We start from the raw sequence: 25304 nt of genomic DNA, 5'->3' as shown, positions 1-25304 counted from the left end.
CAGTTAAGACGCAAATTCCGTCGGAACACAATGAGTACCACAATGAGACGGCACTTACAGCGGCGCAAGTGCTAACCAACCGCGCCCCGGCGACAGACCGCCCGACGTGGTTCGGTGCCAAGGACCGCATGACGGACTACAACGAAATCACGAAAGCCTACCACCTGGCTCGCAGGACTCTCCCACACCCGCACCCGAGGCTGAATCGAGTGGAGGCGGTACTACTGAGACAGCTCCAGGCGGGATCTCTACCAAGCCCGGGAATGGTGGATCGCATGTACCGCTAGACATACCCGGCCGATAAGTGCAGAGTCTGCCGGAGGGAGACGGCAGATCACATACACATTTGTGGGACTGTCATCTTTCATCTTTCTTCATCTTTCTAACCCCTATTCCCCATCCCCAGTGCAGGGTAGCAAACCGGAGACTCATATCTGGTGGACCTCCCTGCCTCTCCTATTCATTCTCTCTCTCTCTCTCTCTCTCTCTCTTGTGGGACTGCATCAAAAATCTAGAGGAAGCAAGATCAAGAACAATCCCACCGCCGCTCGAGGCAGCCGTGAAGAGCTACGACCAAGACCAACCGCTCTGGGCCGTCGAGCAGGTCCTCGGGGCGCTCGAAAGGCTGGGACCAGGCGAGCAGGCAATGGCGAGAGGAGACCCGCGCCGAGCAACGGCAACCTCGTAGATGACGTAGGCCCAAGTCGCGGAGCACGAACGCCCAACTGCAGGCACAAATAAAGTTTGTTCCAATCCAATCCAATCCGTACATTCTCTCTGCGAATTGAATCATACCTTAGCAAATGGGCCCATGTGGTGTTGTCACCATTTCCCTAGAATATAAGATTTTTAGTGGAAGAAGTTTTATTCTTATTACTATTATTTTCGGTTCTTTGTGTGATAAATGAAGCACACACCGGTCACAGCCGGTCATGTGTGTAATGACGGATTAGGACACCCTCCTTCAAATTTTGCTAACATGCACGATATCCCAACACACAGTTTCTGCTCTATCTTTCTTTCAATACGCGGTTGAACCAAACACAAACAACGCATAAGGCAAGGCAAATCAACAAAGAAATTGGAGCGCACGCAGGTATACATGTAAGACTGGGCAAGTGTTACATGTATGCTTTATATGAAATAGAAACATCCCTGTAGACACACAAGGACCAAATAGCAAATATCAAAAAACGCTGAATCTTCAGACAAGACATGTAAGTGTTCTGTTGTTTTTTAAGGTTGGGTATCGTTTGGAAAATATTTGAAAGACCTTGAAAGAAAACATACCCGCCGTGGTTGCTCAGTGGCTATGGTGTTGTGCTGCCGAGCACGAGGTCGCGGGATCAAATTCCGGCCACGGCGGCCGCATTTCAATGGGGGCGAAATGCGAAAACACCCGTGTACTTGGATTTAGGCGCACGTTAAAGAACCCCAGGTGGTCAAAATTTCCAGTCCTCCAATAGGGCGTGCCTCATTATCAGAAAGTAATTTTGGCACGTAAAACGCCATAATTAATTTTTTTAAAGAAAACATGAAAGAGCTATGAAACATGTCTCCATACTTAACATACCGAACCGTTAGATAGGCAGTCAGCATTTCGTGTATTTGCCGTACTTCTCTCTTCCCCCATTCAATAAGATACTATAACAGCTTCGTGCGAATTCCGCAACATTTGAGTAAAAGTACAAATATTAGGAATATACTCGCGGAATTGTTGAATTTTACGCGGAACGTTTAAGTATTATAGCTGAATGAGGATGAGGTTCTGGACTTTTGGCTCTTTCTATACTGCCTTCCCAAGCAGCTAATAAATGTGTCTCATGTTCACAGCACACAGGATTGTGCTGCAAGGGAACATCCGCAGTATCACAGCAAGATTCTTTGCGCGCTGCGCTGTGTAACTGCCCCACGTATATGGGCAAAGCGTGAAAGAAAGAAAACGTTATGCTTTCACAAGAGCGCACGAAAAGGCGAAGTTATGTCTTCCCATAGTCTCTACCAGTTCTTCATGAGCGTCCCCGTCAAAAAGCAAACACATCCCGTAGCAACAGTCTGCACGTGGCATTGCAGGCTGTTTTCCAACCCGCGCTACAGCAGCGGAGAGCGTAGTTATTAAATGACAAGGACTAAAAGGGAGACCGCAAGCACGTCGTCGTGGGTGTCATGTGTTTATTCCTGCACGTCTGATTGTTATGCCTTATTCGCTCGGCACATATAGCTATATGCCAACGTTCCCGTACTGCGCCTACACTTTCCGGGCCTACACGGTTCTCTGAGCGACTATGGAGTGAATAGGCAACGCCTTCTATACATCGAAATTCAATGTATGTCCGCTCAGCTTGCGGCGTATTACGTTCGGCAAGAGATCACTTATGCGCGCAGTTCATGCCAATGGACGCGCCAGTGGTGGCGGCCTTGCTAAGTGCGCTCGGGTGAAGAGGCAGCCACCCGCCGTGGTTTTTTTTTTTCTGTGTCATTGCTCGTGTTTCTCGGTTTCATTCATGGTTTCGCTGTCACCAGCTGTAACGAGCTGTCACGCCGTTCACATTCTTTAGTATACTTTATGGATATATTCCCGTATGTGCAACTGCTGCTAGTTGCTTCATGCAAAAATGCTGTTGATTTTTTTAGGCACGAGGTTTTTGCCTCGCCTCGTTATTAAGGACCTGTAATCAGGCTGTCTTTTATAGCGACGATTACAGGCAAAGAGTTCTTCAACAGCTGCACTTTCTTTTTTTTTTCACCCATGGACATCTTTGATAGTACGGTTTCTTGGGAAATGTGTTTGGAAGAAAGTAGCTCAGGGCGATTATTGCTGTTAGCTTCGTCATACGGTATGGCTTTTCGATATTGCTGAGAAGATGGCGTCATGTTAGTGAAGTCTTTGAATGTTGACACCGTTTGACAAGACTTACCACGCCGAGTGCTTCGTTTGTTTCGCAGTTGAGTGCCTTTTTTCGTGCGCATTTTGTACTCAAACGATTTTTTTTTATGTGTTTCGCGGCGCAGGAGTTCTACGTTTACGCTGGTTTTGCCGCCAGCGTCCATCTGCCTTGGCCGGCTCTGCTCCGCCTTTATATATGTCGTGCGGCTTTTCTATTCCGTAACGCTTGAAAAAAGAAATAATACACTGTTCCTCGATGTACGCAGCGTAATAGCATCAGAGGACAGCGCTAACCCTCGCTTTTGTTCACCCGTGCGTTTGGTGACTTCGTTGACTGGCGCACGCGTTTGCATTAACAAATTTGTAACTACATCTTTTGAGGTTAATTTGACGGCAACGTGTGTTCATCGGCAGCAGGATCACTGCCATGTGTGCAGGCATCTCGACGTGTGCAGGAATCGCTTGAGGCATAAGCTCACCAATGACGCGTGCCCGTTATTTAGGTGCATAGACAGTAATACGTCGAGTGTAGAATTTAAAAAAAAAAACAATTGAGACATCGCGTTAGACTGCAAACCAAACCCCTACTTAACACAAGGTTAATTTCGTGTAACTGGACTTCGTTGTGCTTGTCTGCAGGAACGCACCTGACACGTATGCGGACTAGTTTGTCCCAAATTTTGGTAACATCGTGTACATGTCCACTCTGATGGAGACCTGCGCTTTTTCTACAACTACCGGTTAATACGAGTACCCGAACAGTGGGGAAGTCGCAGCCACGAACTTCAATTTTCCTTGCCGCAAAGTGCTGTCATGTGCAACTGCATACCGAACGTACTTTCGAAAGCACCCGTGCTTGGTGACCATCAGTGGCGCCTCTATATAGGCGGTGAACTACGCGTATAGCCGTATTCACCGCTACCTGAGAAAGTGCAAGACGCATACGCCCCTTTGAACAGGCTCCGAGCAGTAATGGAAAAACATTCCACATTCTGTACATCCCAGAAGCCGAGGAAGGCTTTGAATAAAAAAAAACATGGGAACGCGATGACTCGCCATCTGCAAGACCTCAGTAAAGCTTTACCATACCATACCATACCATACCATACCATACCATACCATACAGTACCATACCATGGCAACTACATCTGCGACAGCGCCTTGTTTGTCGCAGGGTCGCCAAGCGTGGCAAGCGAAATATGCGCATTACAGCGGTGACAATTGTAAACTAGCATTGTAGTGCCCTCGTCTTGGTATGCTGACAGGCACGAGTCACAGCTGCCATGCCTAGATCACAGTATTTCGGCTTACATCTACAAGAATTTTTCTGCAGACACATTTGCGTACCGCAGGAGCATCTTTGCGTCACCATGCGTGAATCTGCGATGTTCTTCCTGCCACAAAAAGAAAGTTTGGGCAGTTTGATCTGTGCCCATCATTAGAAAGCCAAGTTGTCCTCCTCTAATATTCATACCGCAACGAAATATGCTCCTGGCTGTGGTCCGAAACTGCGTTTGTAAACAAATAATGCGGCGTGCACTGTTTTCGCACTGCTGTCTGCATGCGGCACTGGTTCTTTGGCAAAATGCGGAGATGAGGACTTAATTCACTTCTTTTTTAATTCCTGCCTATTTCCTAGGCAAAATTTTCAGGAAACCTTGACGATGAGCAGCAGCTCGGCTAGACGAGCTGTAACTTTCCTATGCACCAAGTTGCGCTTTCACCAGGCCGGTGGTGTCGTTTTTAAAATGGGAACTGATGCACGTCTCATTTTTGATGTGGTGAGCTTTGCATATTTAGGAGAACTGAAAAAGACGAATGATAGAAAATAAAGGAAAAATAGAAGGGATCAGCCACGAAAAATTTATGCGAAAACTAAGGTTGACTGTGCACTTGGCTTAGCTGCGATCCGAACCAGCTACCACTGTGACTATACATCTGGCCACTTGCTAGCTGCACAGTATAGCTGGCATCATGTCACGTGATATTCATGCACCAAAAATTGTGTCGGAAACACGCCTGATATTTTGTCACCTAATGTTTCCGGCGGTGACCATTGCATATCGCCGGCTGCATATGGTGCTATTTTGGACTTGGTCCTATTCCGCCAGATTTTCGTATGTGCCATCTTGTGCATTCCGATTGTCTCACAGGCTCACTGCGGCCTATCTGGCGTGTTAGAAATGCAAACATTGTGGAATTCAACAACTATGGCAGAATTTTGCTGTCTCATGTTGGTACTTTGAGCCTATAAGATATGGCCGTAGTGGGCCTGTGAGAAAATCAGGACAGACAAGATGGCAAATTTGACAATCGGGCCGACTTTGACAGTGCTAAGAATACCATCCCTGGTTAGCTGATATATTGGAAGATGTTTTGCAGTCCACGTGCCACTATCAAAAAGGGCGGTGCAAGAAACGTACCGCTTTTAGCGCTGGTAAAAGATCGTGCATGGCGCATTCCGCTTGGTGCCTGGCGATCGTGACAAGGCCAAGCATGTTCCCCTTAGTTTTCTAATACTGCGGCACTATGACGAAATCAAGGTCTTTGAGCTTGAGCTTTCTGACGGCATTTCAGCTGTAGCGATGCCATCCAAACTTTTGAGCCTTCAAGAGTTTGCTCGCTACGAACGTTGCGTCATGAAGCTGGACGGCCTAATAAAGACGGCCAATAGACAATAAACTATCGGTTGCTGCACATGTGGGAAGCCAAAACCCATCTGCAGTGCTGATGGAAACAAGACACACCATAGGAGACTGCGTAAACGGATAACGCCGCTCAACAAAGAAATATAAAAGCACGCGCTTAAACAGCAACAACAAAAATGGGAAGAGAAATGCGCGGAGATGGACGTGGCAGATACTGCGGTACCTAATTGATCCCGCCGACACCAAGACCACACACATGCAAGGCATATCCAGAATCACACACGTTGACGGGGGAACGGAAGAACAATTCCTACGGGATGCGGAACGCCTTTACATATCCAAAACGCCACTGCAAATATATACGGACTACTCGGGAGAAAGCAACGCCACCATAGACGCGGAATTTTCCGTTCCCGAAATCCATGACGGCCCTCGTCAAACTCAGCACGAAGTCGGCCCCTGGCCCCGATCGAATATCAAATAGGGCACTACGCAATCTCGAATACGGATCGATCGAGAAACTCACAAAATACATTAACGAGTGTTGGGCGCACGGCAAGCTACTCCAGCAATGGAAAGAAGCAAAGATCATACTGATACCGAAGCCCGGCAAGAAATTACGGCTGAAGAACCTGCGCCCCATCTCCCTCATGCAATGCGTGAGCAAGTTGATGGAGCACGCGTTTCTAAATGGACTGACGAATTACCTCGAGGACAACGAATTATTTCCACACACCATGATTGCGTTCAGAAGACATCTCGCCACGCAAGACGCCCTTCCGCAACTAAAACATAAAAACATAGATAATCCGGGGTGCTCGACGAGAGCCATCCTCGGCCTGGAACTGAAGAAGGGCTTCGTTAACGTTCGCCACGATGTCATATTGCTACAAATAGACAAGCTAAATCTAGGACTTCGAACGTACAACTACGTCCGAGACTTCCTCACGGGAAGAACCACTCGCATGCGAGGGGGACAACTAGAGTTAGATCAAATAAACATCGGGAGCTCGGGCACACCGCAGGGCTCGGTGATCCCGCCAATGCTCTTCAGCCTCGTCCTTCTGGGGTTACCCGACCGATTGCTTCAAATCGAAGCACTGCATCACACCCTTTACGCGGATGATATTACGATTTGAACGACAACGGGCAGTGACGGAGCGATTGAGCAACGTTTACAGCAGGCCATCCAATGCGAGGAAAACTACCTCGTGGGATGGGACTCGCCTGGTCGGCCGAAAAATCCGAACTGTTGCTATATAGGCCGGTCAGAAAGGGGCACCCTTCTAAAGGCTACACCCCCCTTCCGAAAAGGAAGGGATCAAATTAACGGCATCAAACGGCCTACCCATCCCGATTGTAGACAAGATCCGGGTACTAGGAATGATGATAGAACATAAGGGCGGCAATTGCGAAACACTTCGCAAGATAACGGCAAAGGCCACCAGCACGATACAGCTAATTCGACGCATCACCAACAAACACGCGGGAATGCGCGAAGGCAGCGTCATACCACTCATACAAGCCTTCGTCATTTCCCAAATAAAGTACACGGCAGCATTTCACAACTGGATGGTTGCGGAAAGAAACAAACTCAACGCCCTCATACGCAAGGCGTACAAGTATGCGTTGGGACTTGCGCCTGGAGTTAGCGCCACCAAGCTCTTAAACTAGGCTTACACAATGCGCTCGAAGAACTCGTGGAGGCGCAACAAGTGTCCCAACTCGAGAGCCTATCCAAGACCCGCCCGGGCAGACACGTGCTCGAAAAGCTTGACATCACATACCACACGCAGCACGGCATCAAAGTAAAAATTCCAAGAACCATACTCGAGCAAACTATACGTACCCCCTGCCCCGCAACATGCACCCCCAACACCACGCGGGGAGACGCAAAGCCAGGGCACAACACATGAACCAAAGTTACTCCAACATCAAGGAGGTGATTTTCACCGACACAACACGTTATCGAGACAGGAGGAGTTTCGTGGCGACAATTACTAGCGAGCGTCACCGTGAGCGTCGCCGCGAACACGGCACATGCCGAAGCGGCAGAGGAAGCGAGTGGCCATAGCACTGGCTCTCACACAAACCAAAGTTACATACGCGATCTGCAATTCGCAAACGGCAATTCGCAATTTCGCAAATGGGCGCATCTCGCAAGAGGCGTATCGCACACTTCAGCGACATCCCATACACTAGGGAGCAGCCGACTTCGATAATCGATGGCATTTGCTATGGATCCCGGCACACACTGGATTGAGCACCCCCAACGAAGCGGCTCACCGCGTTGCTCGAGGCCTAACTCACCGAACATCATCAGAGGATGAGCCCCCGCGGGGTACTGCAAACGTCTTGGCGTGGAAGGGCCGTAGGACCACGTTCCACGACATCACGACACACTACCAGTTACAAAGACACGTATACCCATTCTCTCACGCTAGGTTAGACAGGACACAGGCAGTACAACTCAGACAACTACAAACGGATTCTTACAGAAACCCCAGACTCATGCGCGCCATGTACCCAGACATGTACACTACGAACAGATGCAGATCGTGTGGCGAGGTTGCCACACTTAATCACATGCTATGGGAGTGTCGGGACTTAACAAACAAGTCGGGTAGCCCCAACCCCTCCGTCTCTTCCACCGCCAGCCTCCGCTCGCGCTGGAAGACCACACTGCTCAGCTCGAACTTGACAGCACAACTCTCTGCCGTCCAGCGAGCCGAGGAAGTCGCTTCGAGACAAGGTCTCGGAAACGCGTCCGCTGCGGGTGCCCAGGCCCACTAAAAAGACGCCGTACTCGTATCTTGTTGATTTGGAAATAAATGTTTACGCTCTCTCCTTACAGGCAGCTCACTTATGGGATGATCGTGAGCAAATCACACCGTAATGCTTAACCTATAAGTTATAGGCTTACTTTCTTTTCCTTTCAATGCTACACTTCCCTTACACTTAAAATCCATTGCTTTCATAAAGCGATTGGTACACGGTACACCACCTATGAATTTTGAAAGCGGTCTACATCAGCGGGCCTGCGTAGATCGCACTGTTCTTTCGCAGCAATTATGGTTAGACATTGCTACCGCTAGGCCCAAAACGATACGTCCGGATTGTGTGTTCTCGCTCTCTCACTGCGTTCTGTTCGCCGATTGTGAAGTTCTGCATGTGCACTGCTACGGTTATTTAAGATCGCACTCTTCTATTTCCTCCGATGGATGGATGGATGAAAAACTTTATTAGGGTCCTTTAGGGCGCGCCCTAGCGCGCAGCGGGCCGCTCCCACGTCCGGACAGAGAGGCCGAGCCTCTCCGCTGCGTCGCGGGCCCGTTGGACAGCCCATAACTGGTCTTCGAGGTTGGGGCTGTGTAGGACAGCATCCCAGCGTGAAGAAGTGTTACTTTCATCACTGCGTAACGCGGGGCATCGCCAGAGCATGTGAGGTAAGTTCGCCAAGTCATTGCATAGGGCACATGCATTTGTCGTCTGAATTTCGGGGTACATCTTGTGAAGAAGTAGGGGGTTTGGGTATGCCCCCGTCTGTAGAAGCCTTAGTGTCAAAGCCTGAGGTCTATTGAGTTTGCAATGTGGGAGGGGGTAGATCCTCCGAGCCAAGTAAAAGTGCTTGGTAATTTCGGTGTACGAGGAAGGAGAGTCCCGATTGTCAGTACCCCCGGCGTCACGCTGCCCGGTAGCTACGCGGTTGATGATCCCTCGCGCAGCTCCGTGTGCCGACTCGTTGAGGTTGGGCGGGGCACCCTCGATCTGTCCCATGTGAGCTGGAAACCAGATCAATGTGTGTGGCTTGATTTCCTCCGAGTAAAAATAAAAATTGAGATAGAGAAAAGAAGGTTATGATGTTGGAGTTCACTATACGAACGTCCGTATGGTTTCCCTGTGTGGTGTAAAAGGCGTTTGAAGCATAGATGTTAGAGGTAGGAGGCTATACAGTACTGGTCTACTGCAAAACACACTTCGTGTCCGTAAGCTGCCACTCAATTATATTGACTTCATGAGTGAGATTTATGCATACGCTGCCTTCCAGGCCGAAGACATTCGAGGTGCTTTAGATTCTTGGGTGCTTCTGCAAAAGGTCGACCTTTTAAGGCTTCTTGCGATGAGCCATGGTTGTGCAATTCAGGGCGCTTATATGGAGCAGAAGCACACTGCTGAATTTATGGCGGTCTGTCGCGGACGATGTTATTCAGGATACCGTATGCAGCACGAAAGATAAAGAATTTATTGATGGCAATAAATGAGAGGCAAAGAAAGAGAGAGTCATATTTTTAAAAATTCAAAGGCCCGCCAAAATGAATTGAAAACGTGTGTTCAGCAGAATGCTCCTGATTATTTTCTTGTGAGCGCTTCCTTACATCACAGTAAATTTGGGCGTGCGGTTCGTGAAATAATTACGGCCAACATGAGACCGGGCCCTCCGAGAAAGGCTTGCAATATACCAGTTCCCCGAATCGGAAGCTTGTCATCCCCGATACGTTTAGTGTCGACGACTCGTTTATATCTTGCATCCAGCGTTCAACAGAAAACACGCAAGAAAATTTTATGGCGCAAGCATACAATTGCGAAAAGTAATCTGTCTCATGCGTTCGCTACTACCATACGATATGAGCTAACCGGCATATTCATATGCTCCAGGAGCGTCGATATCCTGCCAAGAATAAAATAATGGACAGACGGCCTGTCGAAGATTTTGCTTCTGAGCCGACTCCGACGGCGCAACAGCAGAGAAGAATCCTGCGTCTGAAGAAAGTGCTCACGCCGCCATCAGCTGTGTTTGACTGACGAGCCATCGTTGGCTGACAATCCCCTCAGTTTTGATCTTCGTTCTGCCTATCGCTTCAACGCAAACTGAGGGGGCGAGAACACGCCACTCACAAAGGTGTGAGCCATCTGCAGGTCGCTTTCAAAGTAGGACGTGGGCCACAGCGAAAACTGCGCAGTCGCTATCGGAGGACAAGCCGCCTCCCCCCGTCCCTTTCGGCGATGCCTTTCCGCTTTCCTCCCTTGTGTGCGATTCGGCTCACCGTCGCACATACAGCATATGGCGCACAGGGGCGATTTTATGGCCCTTTAACTTTATACGGAACATCGCTACGATGTCCAACGCCTCTCTCTGTGGGCAACTTTACGCAGACTGGACTCGAGGCCTTTCACCGAGTCAAAGATACTCGGACCGTGGCCACACCGGTTCACTGGCTCGAAAAGCGATTCGTGCACTAGTGCGGTACTTGAAGTGCACGGGCTTAACAGACCGTTTATAGTGTCCTTGTGTATGGTGTCCCTCCTACACATACTCAGTGGTTACTCTCTCCCTTTCATCCTCTTTCTATTCCCCTTTTCCCCGCCCCCAGTGTAGGGTAGCAAACCGGGTGCTGTTCTGGTTGACCTCCCTGCCTTTCCTACCCTTGTTTTCTCTCTCTCTCTCTCTCTATCTCTCTCGCGGCGACCATCACAGCAGAAATGCACCTAGAGCATCTATATCATTGCTACTCGTGATTATATAGCAGCGGCACCCATGCACTTGCGTGTAACCCGCCTTCACGAAGTGAAGCGTCACTGTAACACTTTTGTCTTCACGAAGGCGCTGTCTTCACAAAATGCGAAGACAGCGCCGCCTCATCTCCGTGAACTCCCGCCCTGCAGCTTGTCCACAAACCATCACCTAGGTGAAAGAATTCAAACGAAACTTGCGTTAAGAAGCGAAAGGTAGGATAGGAAAGACGAGGAAAAAAAGCCCTCTCTTTGTGCTTCATGGCCAGGATGCGCCGCATCCGCGAACTAATAAAAGTCAATTAAGTGTTCTTATTCTGAAAAGAGATTGCTGACGAGCATCTGCGAATGTTTACTCGAACCGATACCACACGAAACAACGAAAACCTTACTGCGTATAATATTGTATTGCTCGCAGTGCCCCAGTTATTATGTCGCTGGATTGCATTATAAGTGAAACTGCAACTTTTTTACATTAGCTACGACGAGATATGGCTGTGGAGCATTGCACTTTCAGGTGACACCGTGTCTGTACGCATTCTTTTACTTCCTGACTCGTACCTTGTGCTTTATTCGCTGTGTATGTTTGTTTATTCGTTCATTCCCAACCGCTGGGGCTCATTGGACAACTTTCGCATTAATACGCCGGTCGTATTCCAGAGGGTCTGCCATCCACCATGGCGGCTCCGCTGCCATGCCATTCTGCTGCTGTGCATGAGGTCGTTGGTTCAACGCTCAGCCATGGCAACCGCATTTTGATGAGCGAAATGCAAAAACGCTAGTCTGTTTAAATTTAGGCGCACATTAAGAACTACAGGTGGTCAAAGTTAATCTGAACCTGTCCACCACTTTCTTCTGCTTTGTTAGCTGTGGAATGCCAGAAGTTTATTCACAGAGAGGGCCAGCTATCCCGAAATTTAGCTAATAAAAAGAACAAACGTAAAAGGAAAAGTGATCAAATTATAAATCAGTTGTGATTAAGTCCCTAACAAAATAACAAAATGTTAACGTCAACAAAGCAAGTACATATAGCACGGAGAAATAGAAAAAAAATGCCAGAACAACACAAGCATGAACAGCTACGCTGTCTCACACATTTTCGGTGTTGCTAGGGGGTTACAACTCCAACGGATCACTCACTCTTGTTGCAGGTATCAATCGTAGAACTGGAGACCTAGGAGAAATTTGTTGCAGTTTGTGTTGCTGAAACTTCTATATGTATATAATACAACGCTGGTGATTGTTTCTTAAGTTCAGGGGAGAGATTCACTGCAAAAAGGTCACCTTTTCTCACTTAACCATATTCAATAACCATTTAATAACGACAATCCCAGCATAAAATAGGCCCCTTCGCCTAAAGAAACGTAGCTTAGAAGCAGCAGCAAATTATGTGGTTGAATAAATACCCACAACAGGGAGAATAGCGCAATAAGAGAACTAAATACAAAATTTATTAACACATAATTCAATAACGCAGACGACGATCGCATGGTTCCGGCAGGCACCGTCTGGTTTATCACCCTCAGTCTTTTTTTGTCTTTTCCTTTTTTAAATATATCCAAGGTTTCTTCGTTCACACCTTGTGTCCTTGCAGCTTTCATCCCTGAAAAACAAACGAAAAGTTTGCTCCTTTTCTCTTCTATTACGCGAATACAGGAAAGGAAAAAATCTTATGTGTGCTTGTTCAGTCATATGTGGAACGCCAGACAAGTACGCCCAGTCTCGTTGTGATTTTTTTTTTCCAGAATGATCAGCCTGCTACCAGTCAAAAAAGGTATTACTGCGTGCACTAGTGTCCTGTCTTTCAGCGCAGTACCTCTTTATGACAATGTGACCTCCTCTAACTTCTTGTCTAAATTCGTGACTGAGCTTAGTCATCGCTCGTTCTTAGTTGGATCAAATTAAAGAAAGAAAGGAATGCTTTAGCGGTATTGCTGCGTTTCTCATAGCTAAGTTTGTTCTTCGAGTTGAACTGGGATCATTCGTCTTTCTCTTCTTTTTCAGTCGCATGCTTCGATACACGGTCCAACAAGCTCTTGCATGTTAACCGGGACGTTTTAATGTTAATGTTTAATGTTAACCGCGACTTTTTAATGTTTTAATGTTAGCTCTCAGTGGCCCACTGATGATGTAAAGGGACACTTAGAAGGCTATGCAATATAACTTTCATCACCTTTCAGTTTCGATAATCTGAAGTGTATAGCACGTGTATAGCAGTATTTAGTTAGGCGGCCTCCTAAATATATCTACGTGAACATCAGGAGTCACCCTCCCTCCTCTAGTTGTTGTCCAGCCCACTCTTGACGCAAAACGATAATTTCGCGGCAGAAGATATTCAGGCTATGGAGCGCCGCGGGAATGCCTCGCAGGCCAAAAATTACGCCTTTAACGCGTGAGTAACAAGGAGGAGTTTGCAGTAGTCATGAGCAACATCTGATCACTTATTCTTCTTCGACCGCCGCACAAGGAGACGTTTGCTAGAGACAAGGCGTACATACGCGGCACTGACGAGCGTTTACGCGTCACACTACATAATAGTTCGCGCTCGGCTTGTCATCGATGTTCCTGTGGGTGGGCAGCGCAACCCGGACGAAAGACGAGAGGAAGTACACAACTCGTATTGTGTAGTTCCTCTCGTCTTTCGTCCGGGTTGCACTTCCCACCCATAGGAACATGCTCAATCACCAACTCGCCCAGCTTGCCGTGTTAATTTTGTCATCCATTTCTTGTTCTATATACACTAACGCGGAATTCGGTAAATCGCACCGATGCGCCGTTTCATCCAATCACCGTCGCCCCAGGACACCCCGGTACGCACCGGCGCCATTCGCCGAATTCGCCATACGTCATCTTCAACTACCTTTTGCCGACGAGCGGCGCCTGCTCAGGAAACGGAAACGTGGAATCGGAGGTGGAGTCGACGACTCGGACAATCACGGCATGAGTTTGGACGGCGTTAGACAGACATACCTTTCTCCTCCTGGCACGATAGAAGTCTATGGGCCAGTAGTCCTTCATGACCTTCCATGCCGCCGTGACCATCGGGTACTGGTGGTCCTGCTTGCAGTTGCCCGCGTAATCGTCCTCTCCCAATGACCATATGAAGACGCCGCCCAGCGAACGGTCCCGAAACCATTTAACCTGTGATTGGTCCAAGGAGTGAGGAAAGGAAGCCTCTAAGCGAAATGCTCGCCACTAAATGAAGCGCGCTGCCTTTATAAGCCGCGACTGGTTATTCCCTTCAGTCACGTTCTGGGACGGAACATTGATAAATATTGTGCGGTTATGTATTTTCATTGACCAGCATTGCACGCTACACACGGAAAACAAAGGTACGATATACCATTCCGCTTGTGACGTGAGTGTGTAACTCATTTCGAGACGATGGTCATAGAAGTACCACCGTTAGGTACATGTTTCACTTCAACAACTCAGTTAGCTTTGTCTGTGAAGGCCAGTAAATATACTAACCTCATGCAAATTTATGCCAACGGCTTGATACTTTCAACCAGTGCAGCCGGCTTCATCGTTGCCCCCTTAAAATCAATTACCTATCCGAGAGAATGCATCGTACGTTACGCCGTCGACAACTGTGGCAGTCGCCACTGTGAGCGACGCTTCTCAGTTTACTTTGAGACAGCCACCGCATCCATGGAGGGATTAGATTTTCTAACTCAAAACCAGCATTATAATGAATGTACTCACTCCTTGGACGAACCGACCAAGGACAATTGGTCGTTGTTGTCATAAAGCTTTATCATTACGTCACATATATAGGCCACGAAGTGAAACCAGTGAAAGATGGGCAGGGACGGCTACAAAACAGCGTGTGTACTCTTGGAGGCACACTTTACTAGAAAGAAAGGTCCCAAGTGTGTCAGTGATACATCGATCACGTTATATTCATCAGAGATACACCTGTTTGAGGAAAAGCTGCGACAGTGTCGATAACCATAACTGTCACGTCATCAGTCTTGTGTTGATAGGTGCGGAAAAATTGCGCTTTGCTGTGTTTCTTGCAGCAATAAATCACTTAGGAGTTGGTGTGCGTGTGCACGCGCGTGTGTGTCCGTGTGCGTGTGCGTGCGTGCGTGTGCGTGCGTGTGTGTGTTTGTGTGTGTGCGCGTGCGTGCGTGTGTGTGTGTGTGCGTGCGTGCGTGTGTGTGTGTGTGTGTGTGTGTGTGTGTGTGTGCGCGTGTGCGTGTGTGTGTGTGTGTGTGTTTGTGTGTGTGTGTGTTTCCTTCTATTGTTTTGTATGTCCACTCTAGGGCCCAAAAAGCATACCCGCAGGCCCAAGAAGAAAATCTATTAAGCTATGTTATCTTTACGCTCAGTTAAAATACTTAGACAAATTTACCTTTACGTCGGCGCTGTCCGTGTCGTCATAGCTGACCCACTGGTCTTTGTGGTAGATGTACGGCGTTGCCGCGTATGGTACCCATTTTCTAGTCCATTTCATGTAGCCAGCACGCCTACACGTCTAGAAGTATAAAGATTACAGAACAGTTGGAGCATATTAAACAACCGGTATAGCTGAGCGTGATATGTCTGTCCATAGTTGCCACAACTGGGCAGCCAGTGAAACTTGAAGCTTTTAGCTTGCGACCTCGTCTAAGGCCGCGTAGGAATACTTGATGACGATGGAACTTGTGAAATCGAGATATTCAAGTAACCATTACAGCACTACAGCTAATCCTTTAGAAACTGGTATGTCGACGCAGATTTTTGCTCACTGCTTGAGCACGTTTTAGCTTTCGAGTATCGCAAGACAAACTCGTCCTCTCAGAAAAATATCATGATTAGTGAACAAGCAAACTTGTTAATTTGTTTGCTTGTTCACTGCCAATTCCCTTATGCTCTTTCATTCAACTGCAGTTACTTTGACTTTCTGGCCCGAATACACTACATAAGAGGAGATATTCACTTGTTTTTAATTAACTCTGAATATTAGTAACACAATAAAATAAATAATATCAAACGAAGCAATCAGAAACGGAAAATTCAGTTTGTCAAAAATTATACATTGCTGGTCACACAGTTCAATTCATTTGTGACAATAATTATCCACTACATGCACAGATACATTTACACCATCTTTATTTGATTAACAGCAACAAGAAACGTGGAAAGCTACTCAGACCACAGCAACAAGAAACGTGAAAAGCTACTCAGACCACAGCAACAAGAAACGTGAAAAGCTACTCAGACCACAGTTTACGCAGGATTTCAGATACGTGCACGGTGGATCTGTGAAAGTATTTCTTAAAGTGATGGATCATGCTTTTTAAGCGAAATGATGGGTCAGTATATCTCAAAATTTCCGAACGACTGTATATGTTAAAATATTATATTGGAGGAAGTTCCTGACTCAAACGTTCTAATTTCCATAAAATATTGCAAGCTAACTCATCAGCCCCAATGCCAAACCGCATCGTAAGGGTATCACCCATGGCGGTACGAGACCGCTTTTACATATTCTACCGTTCCCCTAAAATTCTCACCGCACCCGCAACTACCCTTCGGGCCACATAATAAAACCTGCATCATCTGCCAAGACATGTTGATAACAGCGTCTAGGGCCTGTTCTTAAAAAAAGTTGGCTCTATACAGAGTCGTACATTCGCAGAAAAAAATATATATATTTGGGATCAATCTCATAAACCTCCAACACCATTCTTTTGCGTTAAGGGCAACTAACGCTTGCCAGGAGGTGCTGCTGCTGCACAAAGGTGCAAATGAAAAATGCTCACGTCATCCGGTATGGAATATAGACAAAATTCGGAAGGTATATCCAACGACACCAGATGCGCGTCACTACTAACGTTTGCTGTAGTCCGATGCGTCCAGCTAAGCTCTGGCCATGGCCAACGCTGTCCTATATTGTAGCACGATGGTGCACAGTTATGTCAGAAAGTGGACACGGGTGCCTTAAGAGGAGCGGTGAATTTGCTGATGCGAAATTGCAGGATGTGCGACTGAAAACTGTTTCCTCCACTCGCTAGGCTGTGTTCTGTGGCGCTTCTGTTGACACGGGAAGTTTCGGCGCTGGTTGCCCATATCGACATATTAAGAGAGCGACCGGTACAACGCTTAAAGCAGTTGTCTTAGAACAAAAGAATAACAAATGGGGATTTTCTAGGAATTTCGCGGACTATGAGCGTCTGCTGACTGATCGGATGTTCTCCGAAACAGCGGATAACATTCGCACAATACTTGAGACCTACCTATACGAAAGCTTTACATGCGGGTGGGCAGGCATGCGAAATTATTGTAACTGCGAGCTTTCGCTGAAGCTGGTTTTACCGCTATAAGCCGCTTTAAGCTCTGAAGCCCAGCTCAATGGGATCCATTGCATGGAAAACAACAGCTTTTACACTGGGAATCTTTCTTCCATATGGTTCTCGTGTGGATGAAATCTGAACGCATACAGAATACTTCGTGTCTGCACGTACATTATGAGCCGTGCAGCAACTGTTCGTGCTTTAAGTTGAACTATGCGTGTAAGAACCATTGCGGCTTTAGTTAGTGCCTTTATGTAGATAAAGCTTGTTTTGATCAGTGGCATCCCGACTGCAAAGGTAATCATAGCAACATTCGAGGCGCCTTCGATATGTTGGTGTGGAAAGCGAGCGCGCAGCTGTTCGTATGTGGAGGTACTAACGTCAACGCCTAACGAGGCATCGTCAAACTCGTACAATTCGCGCACTCCTCCTTAAGTGCCACAACAGTGATGCCTCTAGGTAACAGGCAGCGCTCGACGAGGTCTATTGAAGCCGAGTCGGATCCTTGACATCGGCTTATCGATGCTGAGAAAGCTGAAGTGCGCCGCGCTAAACGTTTGACGAAGTGCGCCGCACTGCAGGCTCGACCAAGTGGTGCTTCAAATGAGAGCTTTAGGGTGATGGTGTGTGGACTAGAGATTGGTAACCTACTATTCGTTGAGCTTAGCGGATGGATAGAGCTGTTACGTGGGTTGTCTAAGGTACGTGCTTCAAGTTTTGCACCTAAGATAGAGTTTGTTTTTTGGGGGGCAGCCCTTGACTCATAATTCAGAAGCAGAAATTTAACAAAACATCAAGCCAGGAAGCGACACTGCCACCATTACGACCTTATAGAGAACGTCCTCGGCTGGCTGAAATTTTCAATCATCGATTCGAACAAAATCGCCATTGTGACAAATTGTTCAAGTGGCAGCCGCAGGCCATACTTACTGAAGCACCTGTCCTGTCGTCTTTCTTGTGTCCGTTGTTTTGCGTTAAACAAAGTAATTGCTGAAGTGTTCTGGCTATAAATTGAGCAGTCTTAAGATACTGTTGAATACCAAGGATGGTGCTCACAAAGATCGAAAACAATATTAAAATGAATATTTTGCTAGATAGGAGAACATCTACTCGACATTCATATTTTTCAAGGCCCATTTTCGCAGTAAAACTCTAAGAACAACGTGTTCAACTGAGCAGCTAAAATCGCAAGGTCAATGCTCTTTCGTAACAAATATTTGAACTTCAACCGAGGTGCTTTAACTTCACAGTCTGCAACATCAGCATTGCAGGTATGTCGGGTATGAGCGCGTGCTTTCTCTTAAGAAAGCAGCGAACGTTCACAGCACCGCATAACCTGATTGCTAGCTGTGCTTAAAGAGACAAAACGAAGAACGCTATGAAAGCAAAATATATATATATATATATATATATATATATATATATATATATATATATATATATATATATATATATATATATATATATATATATATATATATATATATATATATATATATATATGTTACTTCCATGGTAAAATGAACCTCTCGCCAGGCAGTTCAGTTCTGCGCAGAAGCATATTTTCCCTTAAGGCAGGGAGATCGCCCTCACCTCAGGGTAGTTCATGTAGCCGTCTGTTTTCGAGAACTCAGCTGCGTAACCGAGAGGGTGGCTTTTCTTCAGCTTGGCATTGTCGCCATTGTAGGCCGGGTTATTGAGCGTGAAGCTGCGGCCGTACGTGGCGAGGCCTGGTACAATCTTGTACTTGGGCACTCCAGCATCGATCCAGCGACCTAGGCACGTCTCCTGTATTCGTGTAAGAGCAACAGTACTGGTCAAGCGGCACCTAATGTATTTGCTTTAGTTCTACTGAGATAATAATGGGCATACGGAAGGCGCACAAAGACGACTTAATTTAGAGAAATTAAATGCTTCAAAACAAGGACGGCAACAATCTTTTATTATGTAAAGTGAGGGATCCCCAACTTACGTCATCCTTAGTCCTGGAATGTGTGAAAACTTGGCATAAGCTACTCCAGTGGCTCTTTGTATTCATTTCGAATAGTTATGTTTCTGAGGCTTCATTGATTACATTAGAGCACTGACATGCCAAAATCACCCAGTGGGCTTTTTATAGAATGCCCCTTGAAACGACGACTTCGGTAGTGCTCCCTATATGCAGAATTCCCTATTATATATATATATATATATATATATATATATATATATATATATATATATATATATATATATATATATATATATATATATATATATATATATATGTATATATATATATATATATACATATATATAAAAGCCAGAACAGATTGCAGGCAATGAGTGGACTCGTGTCCCCCCACAATAGTACGGTGCGCCGCTAGATGCATACAAATTAAGCGCGCAGTATTGAAAAAAGTGGGTTTCGGCGCTGCATAATTGCACTCGGGCTTTTGTTCCGCCCCGAGTTTCTTATTTCGGAAGAACAGAAGCGTGCAGTAGATAGATAGATAGATAGATAGATAGATAGATAGATAGATAGATAGATAGATAGATAGATAGATAGATAGATAGATAGATAGATAGATAGATAGATAGATAGATAGATAGATAGATAGATAGATAGATAGATAGATAGATAGATAGATAGATAGATAGATAGATAGATAGATAGATAGATAGATAGATAGATAGATAGATAGATAGATAGATAGATAGATAGATAGATAGATAGATAGATAGATAGATAGATAGATAGATAGATGGATGGATGGATGGATGGATGGATGGATGGATGGATGGATGGATGGATGGATGGATGGATGGATGGATGGATGGATGGATGGATAGATAGATAGATAGATAGATAGATAGATAGATAGATAGATAGATAGATAGATAGATAGATAGATAGATAGATAGATAGATAGATAGATAGATAGATAGATAGATAGATAGATAGATAGATAGATAGATAGATAGATAGATAGATAGATAGATAGATAGATAGATAGATAGAAACTTTGTTGAAATGGAAAAGATTTGAAGGAGGGGGGTCGGAGCCTCTCAGTCTAGGGCCCCACTGGCCTCTGCCGCCTGCCTGACCTGGCTAATTAAAGACTTTTTTTGCGCCATCAGGGGTGTGCGTTGGGATGATCGCCAATAGCTGGGCATATTGTCACGGCAATTGACGCGGGTTAGCGTCTACAGCATTCCACTGTCCACTGAGCACAGCAATACAAATACGATCTGGTACCTAAATATAGATTAATTCCAAGTGGCGAAAATTAATATGCATCTCGCAACTACCGTGCGTATCCTATGCTAGGTACAGCTTCGGAAGTTTTCAACGTGTATTTTCGGCCTATGTATACAAGATACAGCAAAAATAGGGGACAGGTGAAACAGCTGCTCTATCGCAGCTTCAGCGAATTCCTGCCGCCCGGTTGAGAAGTATTCATGCAGAAATTCACACACTGCTTTTACAATATCAATGTTAAGGGTAAGTGGTTGCATCTAGGCATCTTGGAGCAACTATGTTTCTGGAGTCTAGAGGATACAAGTGAAACAATACATGATAGTCTAGATCAATATGTGGACCAAACGCATAATAATGAATTGTCAATAAATAGTCTTTAACACACAAATAGTTTGCACCTCGATAAGCCACCATTAACCCAACACCACATCAAAAATCATTCGATATTCTACCTAGATTGAAACCAGTGGCTGCTACGTCTGCACGCCCTTACCGCAGTATCGTATACAATAATTTATGCAGTGTCTGCCGCAGTATCAGACACTATCGAGCAGTATAGGCCAGGGCAATCCTCGGACCAGGGAACGTTCCTGCTACTTTCTTTTCACTTTGCAATCAATTGTGCTGCTTCGCAGGCCACTACACTCTCCGCAGCCCCTTAAAACTGTGTAGTGTTGAGAAAGATAAAGTGTCTTACAGAGGAGCGGGAGAATGAACTTGTAAATAAAGAATTGCTGCACACTTGCAGATTGATGACCGCATATTTAGTTGTAATTAGAATAATTTATCAGCTCAATTTTACCAGAGTGCGAGAATTTTAGTGTCCTCAACTGATGACCGACTTTGAGAAACTGCAAAGCGTTGACGACGTGTGGCAACTCCTTTTGCAGTACCCTTGCCACAGCATCTCTATGCCTCATCACTTGCTTCTGGGCAAAGAGAGGTTAACTTTAGCACTTTAGCCTGGACGAAAGGTGGGGAGATACAGATAATCTCTTTAACGTACGTGTAATTCTACGGAGGAAGATACACGGAAACACTGACTTGCCTATTTAGCAATGCATCTTGCGCGGCCAACTAATGTACCTGCGCCGCGCAGAGCGCAGCGGCACAGCTTCTCCAGTGCCTAACATTCCTTACGCTCGCCTCCTCTCTTGTATGCGTTATTGGACCTTGCCGTTGAGTGCGGGAGTTGACCGACGTTGAGGGAGACTTGGAGAAACGAAGGTTTATTTGGGATATGTACAGGATTAGAAGCAGGTCAAATAACAGCAAAATTTCATCAACGGCCGGCAGTTTACATCGAAAAGTTTTGAAAAATATTTTCTAGAGCAAGCAGACAATCACTTCAAGAATATTTTTTTTGTTTTTCAAGGTGCTATTGAGGTTTCTGCGTTCCCATGACTTACTACAGAGACCCAGCCATTCCCCGCCCCCTCTATTAACACGATAGCTTGAAACGCCCCGTGTCGCAGGAAATCCTGTGTGTGCGTCCGCCATCGACAGCGTTGTCCGTCAAGAAAAATCCTCCCGAACCCCAATCACGCCAGCCGTTCGCGGGGCGCATAGGCGTTACTCAACTAATTGAATTTCTCAAAACAAAATGCGTCAGAAAATTCATAAAGTCCGACTTATACACAACCTACAAACATGATAGCGTCGGACTGTAATCTGAATGCATGAGAAAACATAATTTTGCTACACGGAAACTCAAGCGCAAACTCCCTTTTCCTTGCTTACAGGGGTATCAGCTATGGATGAGTCGTGGCTTGTAGCCTCTGCCTTACTGGGGTATGAGCCATTGGTCTGCGCTGCACTACCACTGTTTTCTATCGGGCCCCGTGCCGCAGAATATCCGGTGTCGGTGTCCGCGCCAACGGCACCCGTAAGCGCTATCGCGTTCCAGCCTTAAAGGGACCCTGAAACGCTTTTGACGATTTTCTACAAACGTACTGAGTCGTTAGAGTAGGTCCTTCTGATCATTAATTGACACATCTAAGCGCTCTGCGTAAAGCGTGTAATTTATTATAAGGTTTTGAAAATGCACATTGCTGCCGATCGCAGCGCACTGCTCGGCGGAATTTTAAGCCGCCCCTACCCATATGACCGAAATCACCCATATGACGTCAGTGGGGTGAGCTATCCGATTGGCTGACCAGGGTGCGTGATCGATAATTTTTCCAACTTTATGGTAAACAAATGATCTTCGTAATAGTTGGAATGTTAGTTAATTAGTTTTTATAAAAAGAAACTAGCATAAAGATAACGCCCAAGAACAATATTTTTAGTACACTTAAGCACTTCCGGCACACAGCAAGTGTCGTCTGCTTGTGTTACAACGTACTCCATTTTGACGAGAGCTCCGCGGTCAGAGTTGGTCTCAGTCTTTTCGCGAGCACTATGATTCGACTTTGTTGCCTTGTGGACTGCAAACGTAGCGACTGGCAATATGTCAAGCTGCGACATCGTGTCCCTCTGCAAGGCAGCGTACGAGCGAACTGGCTGCTGCGCATCGGACTGCCGCTATACGATCGGCGCCGGGATTTGCGCGTTTGTGGCCGTCACTTTACACCGGAAGATTACTAACACAATAGCGTTTCGCGGGTCCCGTATTAAGACAAACATAAGCGCAAGGGGACAGGGTCTGGCCGCTTTACTGTGCCGTAACGGGATGAGCCGAGATGAGGAGAAGGGCAAATATGAATGGTCTGCACGGTGCAGCCACCTGGTGGCACAGAGCTCAACCATACACAGTAGCAGCAACGAAGCGTATTCTTCTTTGCTGCTGGTGCGTATTTTTCGAAGGAGTGTAATCATCAACACGTTGTTTTTATAAATGTTTAAAATGTTTTACACCTGGTTAGAGCAATATTAGCGCTTTGTTTGGCTGGTTAAGCTCTGCGCCAACAAGTGTCTGGACCGTGCAGACCGATCAGGCTGCTCACGTACGTCTACGCCAAAGTTCCTTCATCAGCTTGAGTTTGAATGGCTGGAGGCAAATGCCTCCAGTCGTTTGCCGAAATGCCCAGCTTGCTTGTGGTTAACGGAATACCAGACACGTTCAGCGCTACGACAGAATGCTCGCAACGCACGCTGCTTCGATAGCTCTCGCTTGGGGTCGACAGCCAAGCGGCTAGCGGAGAAGTTTCGCGCAGGCGGGGGCGGGCTCCAAACCAACCGGAAGTGGACGATGTGACGTGGCATCGTGACGCAAGACCAGTGAAGGCGGAGCTTAGCCCCGCTTGCTCGGCGAATGAATTGAGGAGGAAAAGTGTGGCTGGGGAGGAGGGTAACTTCTAATCGCTTGTAGCTCCATTATTACGTAACGCTTCATTTAAATTGTGGTGCGAATGTTCTACTTAAGCTGTACCCTACGCGTCTACAAAATTTGTCCGAACCGTTTCAGGGGCCCTTTAATAGCAAGCTTTAGCTCGGGCCCAACTCCGACGCGGCCTATTCAAGTACATGTAAGACGGAAAAAAAAGTTTTTCTGAGATAACCCCTGGACCGATTTCAATGAAATTTGTTGCATTTGAGAAATTAAATTCTAGTGACCGATGAAAGCGGAATTTAGATTTAGGCCTGAATTTTGTTAAAATGATTTTCAAATACTCGACAGTTTGAAAAAAAACTAGAAGCACAAAGTTTGCAAATTCATAGCTCTGCATCAAGACCAGATATCGCAGTTCTGTATACGGCATCCATTGGAACAATCAAAGCGGACAAATTTGGTATGTCATTGTGCATCTTACGTGAATTTTTTACGTGGTTACAAGGGTTCTGCGAAGGATCTATTTCCATATTACAAAATTTTTTGATATTCATGTGTAACAGATCAATTTTGTCCGCTTTAGATGTACTATTAGCTGCAATTCACAGAATTGTATTATCACTTTTCGTTGCTGAGGTACAGAGTTGTAAACGTGATAGTTTCGTTTTTTGAGAAGTTTTGATTGTTGACAATTTTTAATAAACAATTGACGACGTAAATCCAAAATTCAAAACCAACAGTCACTAGATTTAAAGTTTTTCTTTTAAATGCAACAGACCTCGTCAAATTTGGTGCAGTGGTTGCCCAGAAAAACGAATTCTCCTTATACATTTATTTAAATAGAAGCACCCGAGCTAAAGCTTCCTCTTAAAGGCGAAGCTTAAGCGTCCTCCCATGTTTTTTTCATTGGCCTGTTTGCTTTCCTTCTCGGCTATTCTTTCCGTAGCAAACGAGAAGCTTTTCTTCGCGTTAACTTCTCCGCCTTTCCGATCTCATGTTTTTTTCTCTCTCTTAATGTCTCCCTCATTCAAGTTAACCGGAAATCATGCTTCCTGCCACAGCTTACCGTTTCCGTAGTCGTGTAACCGTTATTATCTTTATATCGATAAAGTCCACTGGTGAGCCTAGTCCTGGTCAGGTCGTCCAGCTTGTAGTCAAACGTGATAAGAAACAGGTAGTCTAGATACCTGCATTGAGCAACAAACATTCATGATACGCACTCCGTAACCCTCCTTGCAAGCGCCATAAAAGCTAGGCGGATACTTGTTGTGATTGCTCAACTATATGCCATGTGACCTTCTCCCTCTTTAATCTGTATATAACTGTTTCTTTAAGTAGCCTGCAGTAGTTCACGTCATACTGCTTTGTTCGGCAAGTTATTTTAACTTGCACACTTTAGGGAACAGGACAAATCGCATCGTTTCAGTTAAACAAATTACAAACTTACGTAAATTAAGTTTAAGCA

At 46.0% G+C, this 25304-nt stretch overlaps 2 protein-coding genes across 5 annotated transcripts in view; both read right to left on the bottom strand.

Moving 5' to 3' along the window:
- Nucleotides 1-1670, bottom strand: part of LOC139054648 (chitinase-3-like protein 2) — a 30232-nt gene extending 28562 nt beyond the window's left edge. The window contains exons 1-2 of the mRNA XM_070532005.1: nucleotides 1574-1670; nucleotides 585-725 (exon numbers count right to left, since the gene is read on the bottom strand). Coding sequence (XP_070388106.1) covers nucleotides 585-725; nucleotides 1574-1633 — 201 coding nt within the window. The 5' untranslated portion in view covers nucleotides 1634-1670. The remainder of the gene's footprint in view (nucleotides 1-584; nucleotides 726-1573) is intronic.
- A 10805-nt stretch (nucleotides 1671-12475) lies between these two features.
- LOC135916987 (chitinase-3-like protein 2) overlaps nucleotides 12476-25304 on the bottom strand; it is a 33898-nt gene continuing 21069 nt past the window's right edge. For all 4 annotated transcript variants that reach the window (XM_065450428.2, XM_065450426.2, XM_065450427.2 and 1 more), the window contains 5 exons: nucleotides 24906-25026; nucleotides 18921-19115; nucleotides 15404-15526; nucleotides 14017-14187; nucleotides 12476-12649 (listed from right to left, as the gene is read on the bottom strand). In XM_065450428.2, coding sequence (XP_065306500.2) covers nucleotides 12644-12649; nucleotides 14017-14187; nucleotides 15404-15526; nucleotides 18921-19115; nucleotides 24906-25026 — 616 coding nt within the window. In that variant the 3' untranslated portion in view covers nucleotides 12476-12643. The remainder of the gene's footprint in view (nucleotides 12650-14016; nucleotides 14188-15403; nucleotides 15527-18920; nucleotides 19116-24905; nucleotides 25027-25304) is intronic.

This window comes from Dermacentor albipictus, chromosome 1 (assembly GCF_038994185.2).
Source record: "Dermacentor albipictus isolate Rhodes 1998 colony chromosome 1, USDA_Dalb.pri_finalv2, whole genome shotgun sequence".
Taxonomy (NCBI): Eukaryota; Metazoa; Arthropoda; class Arachnida; order Ixodida; family Ixodidae; genus Dermacentor; species Dermacentor albipictus.
Note: the sequence above shows the minus strand (reverse complement) of the source record. Positions and strands in the feature narration are given on the sequence as shown.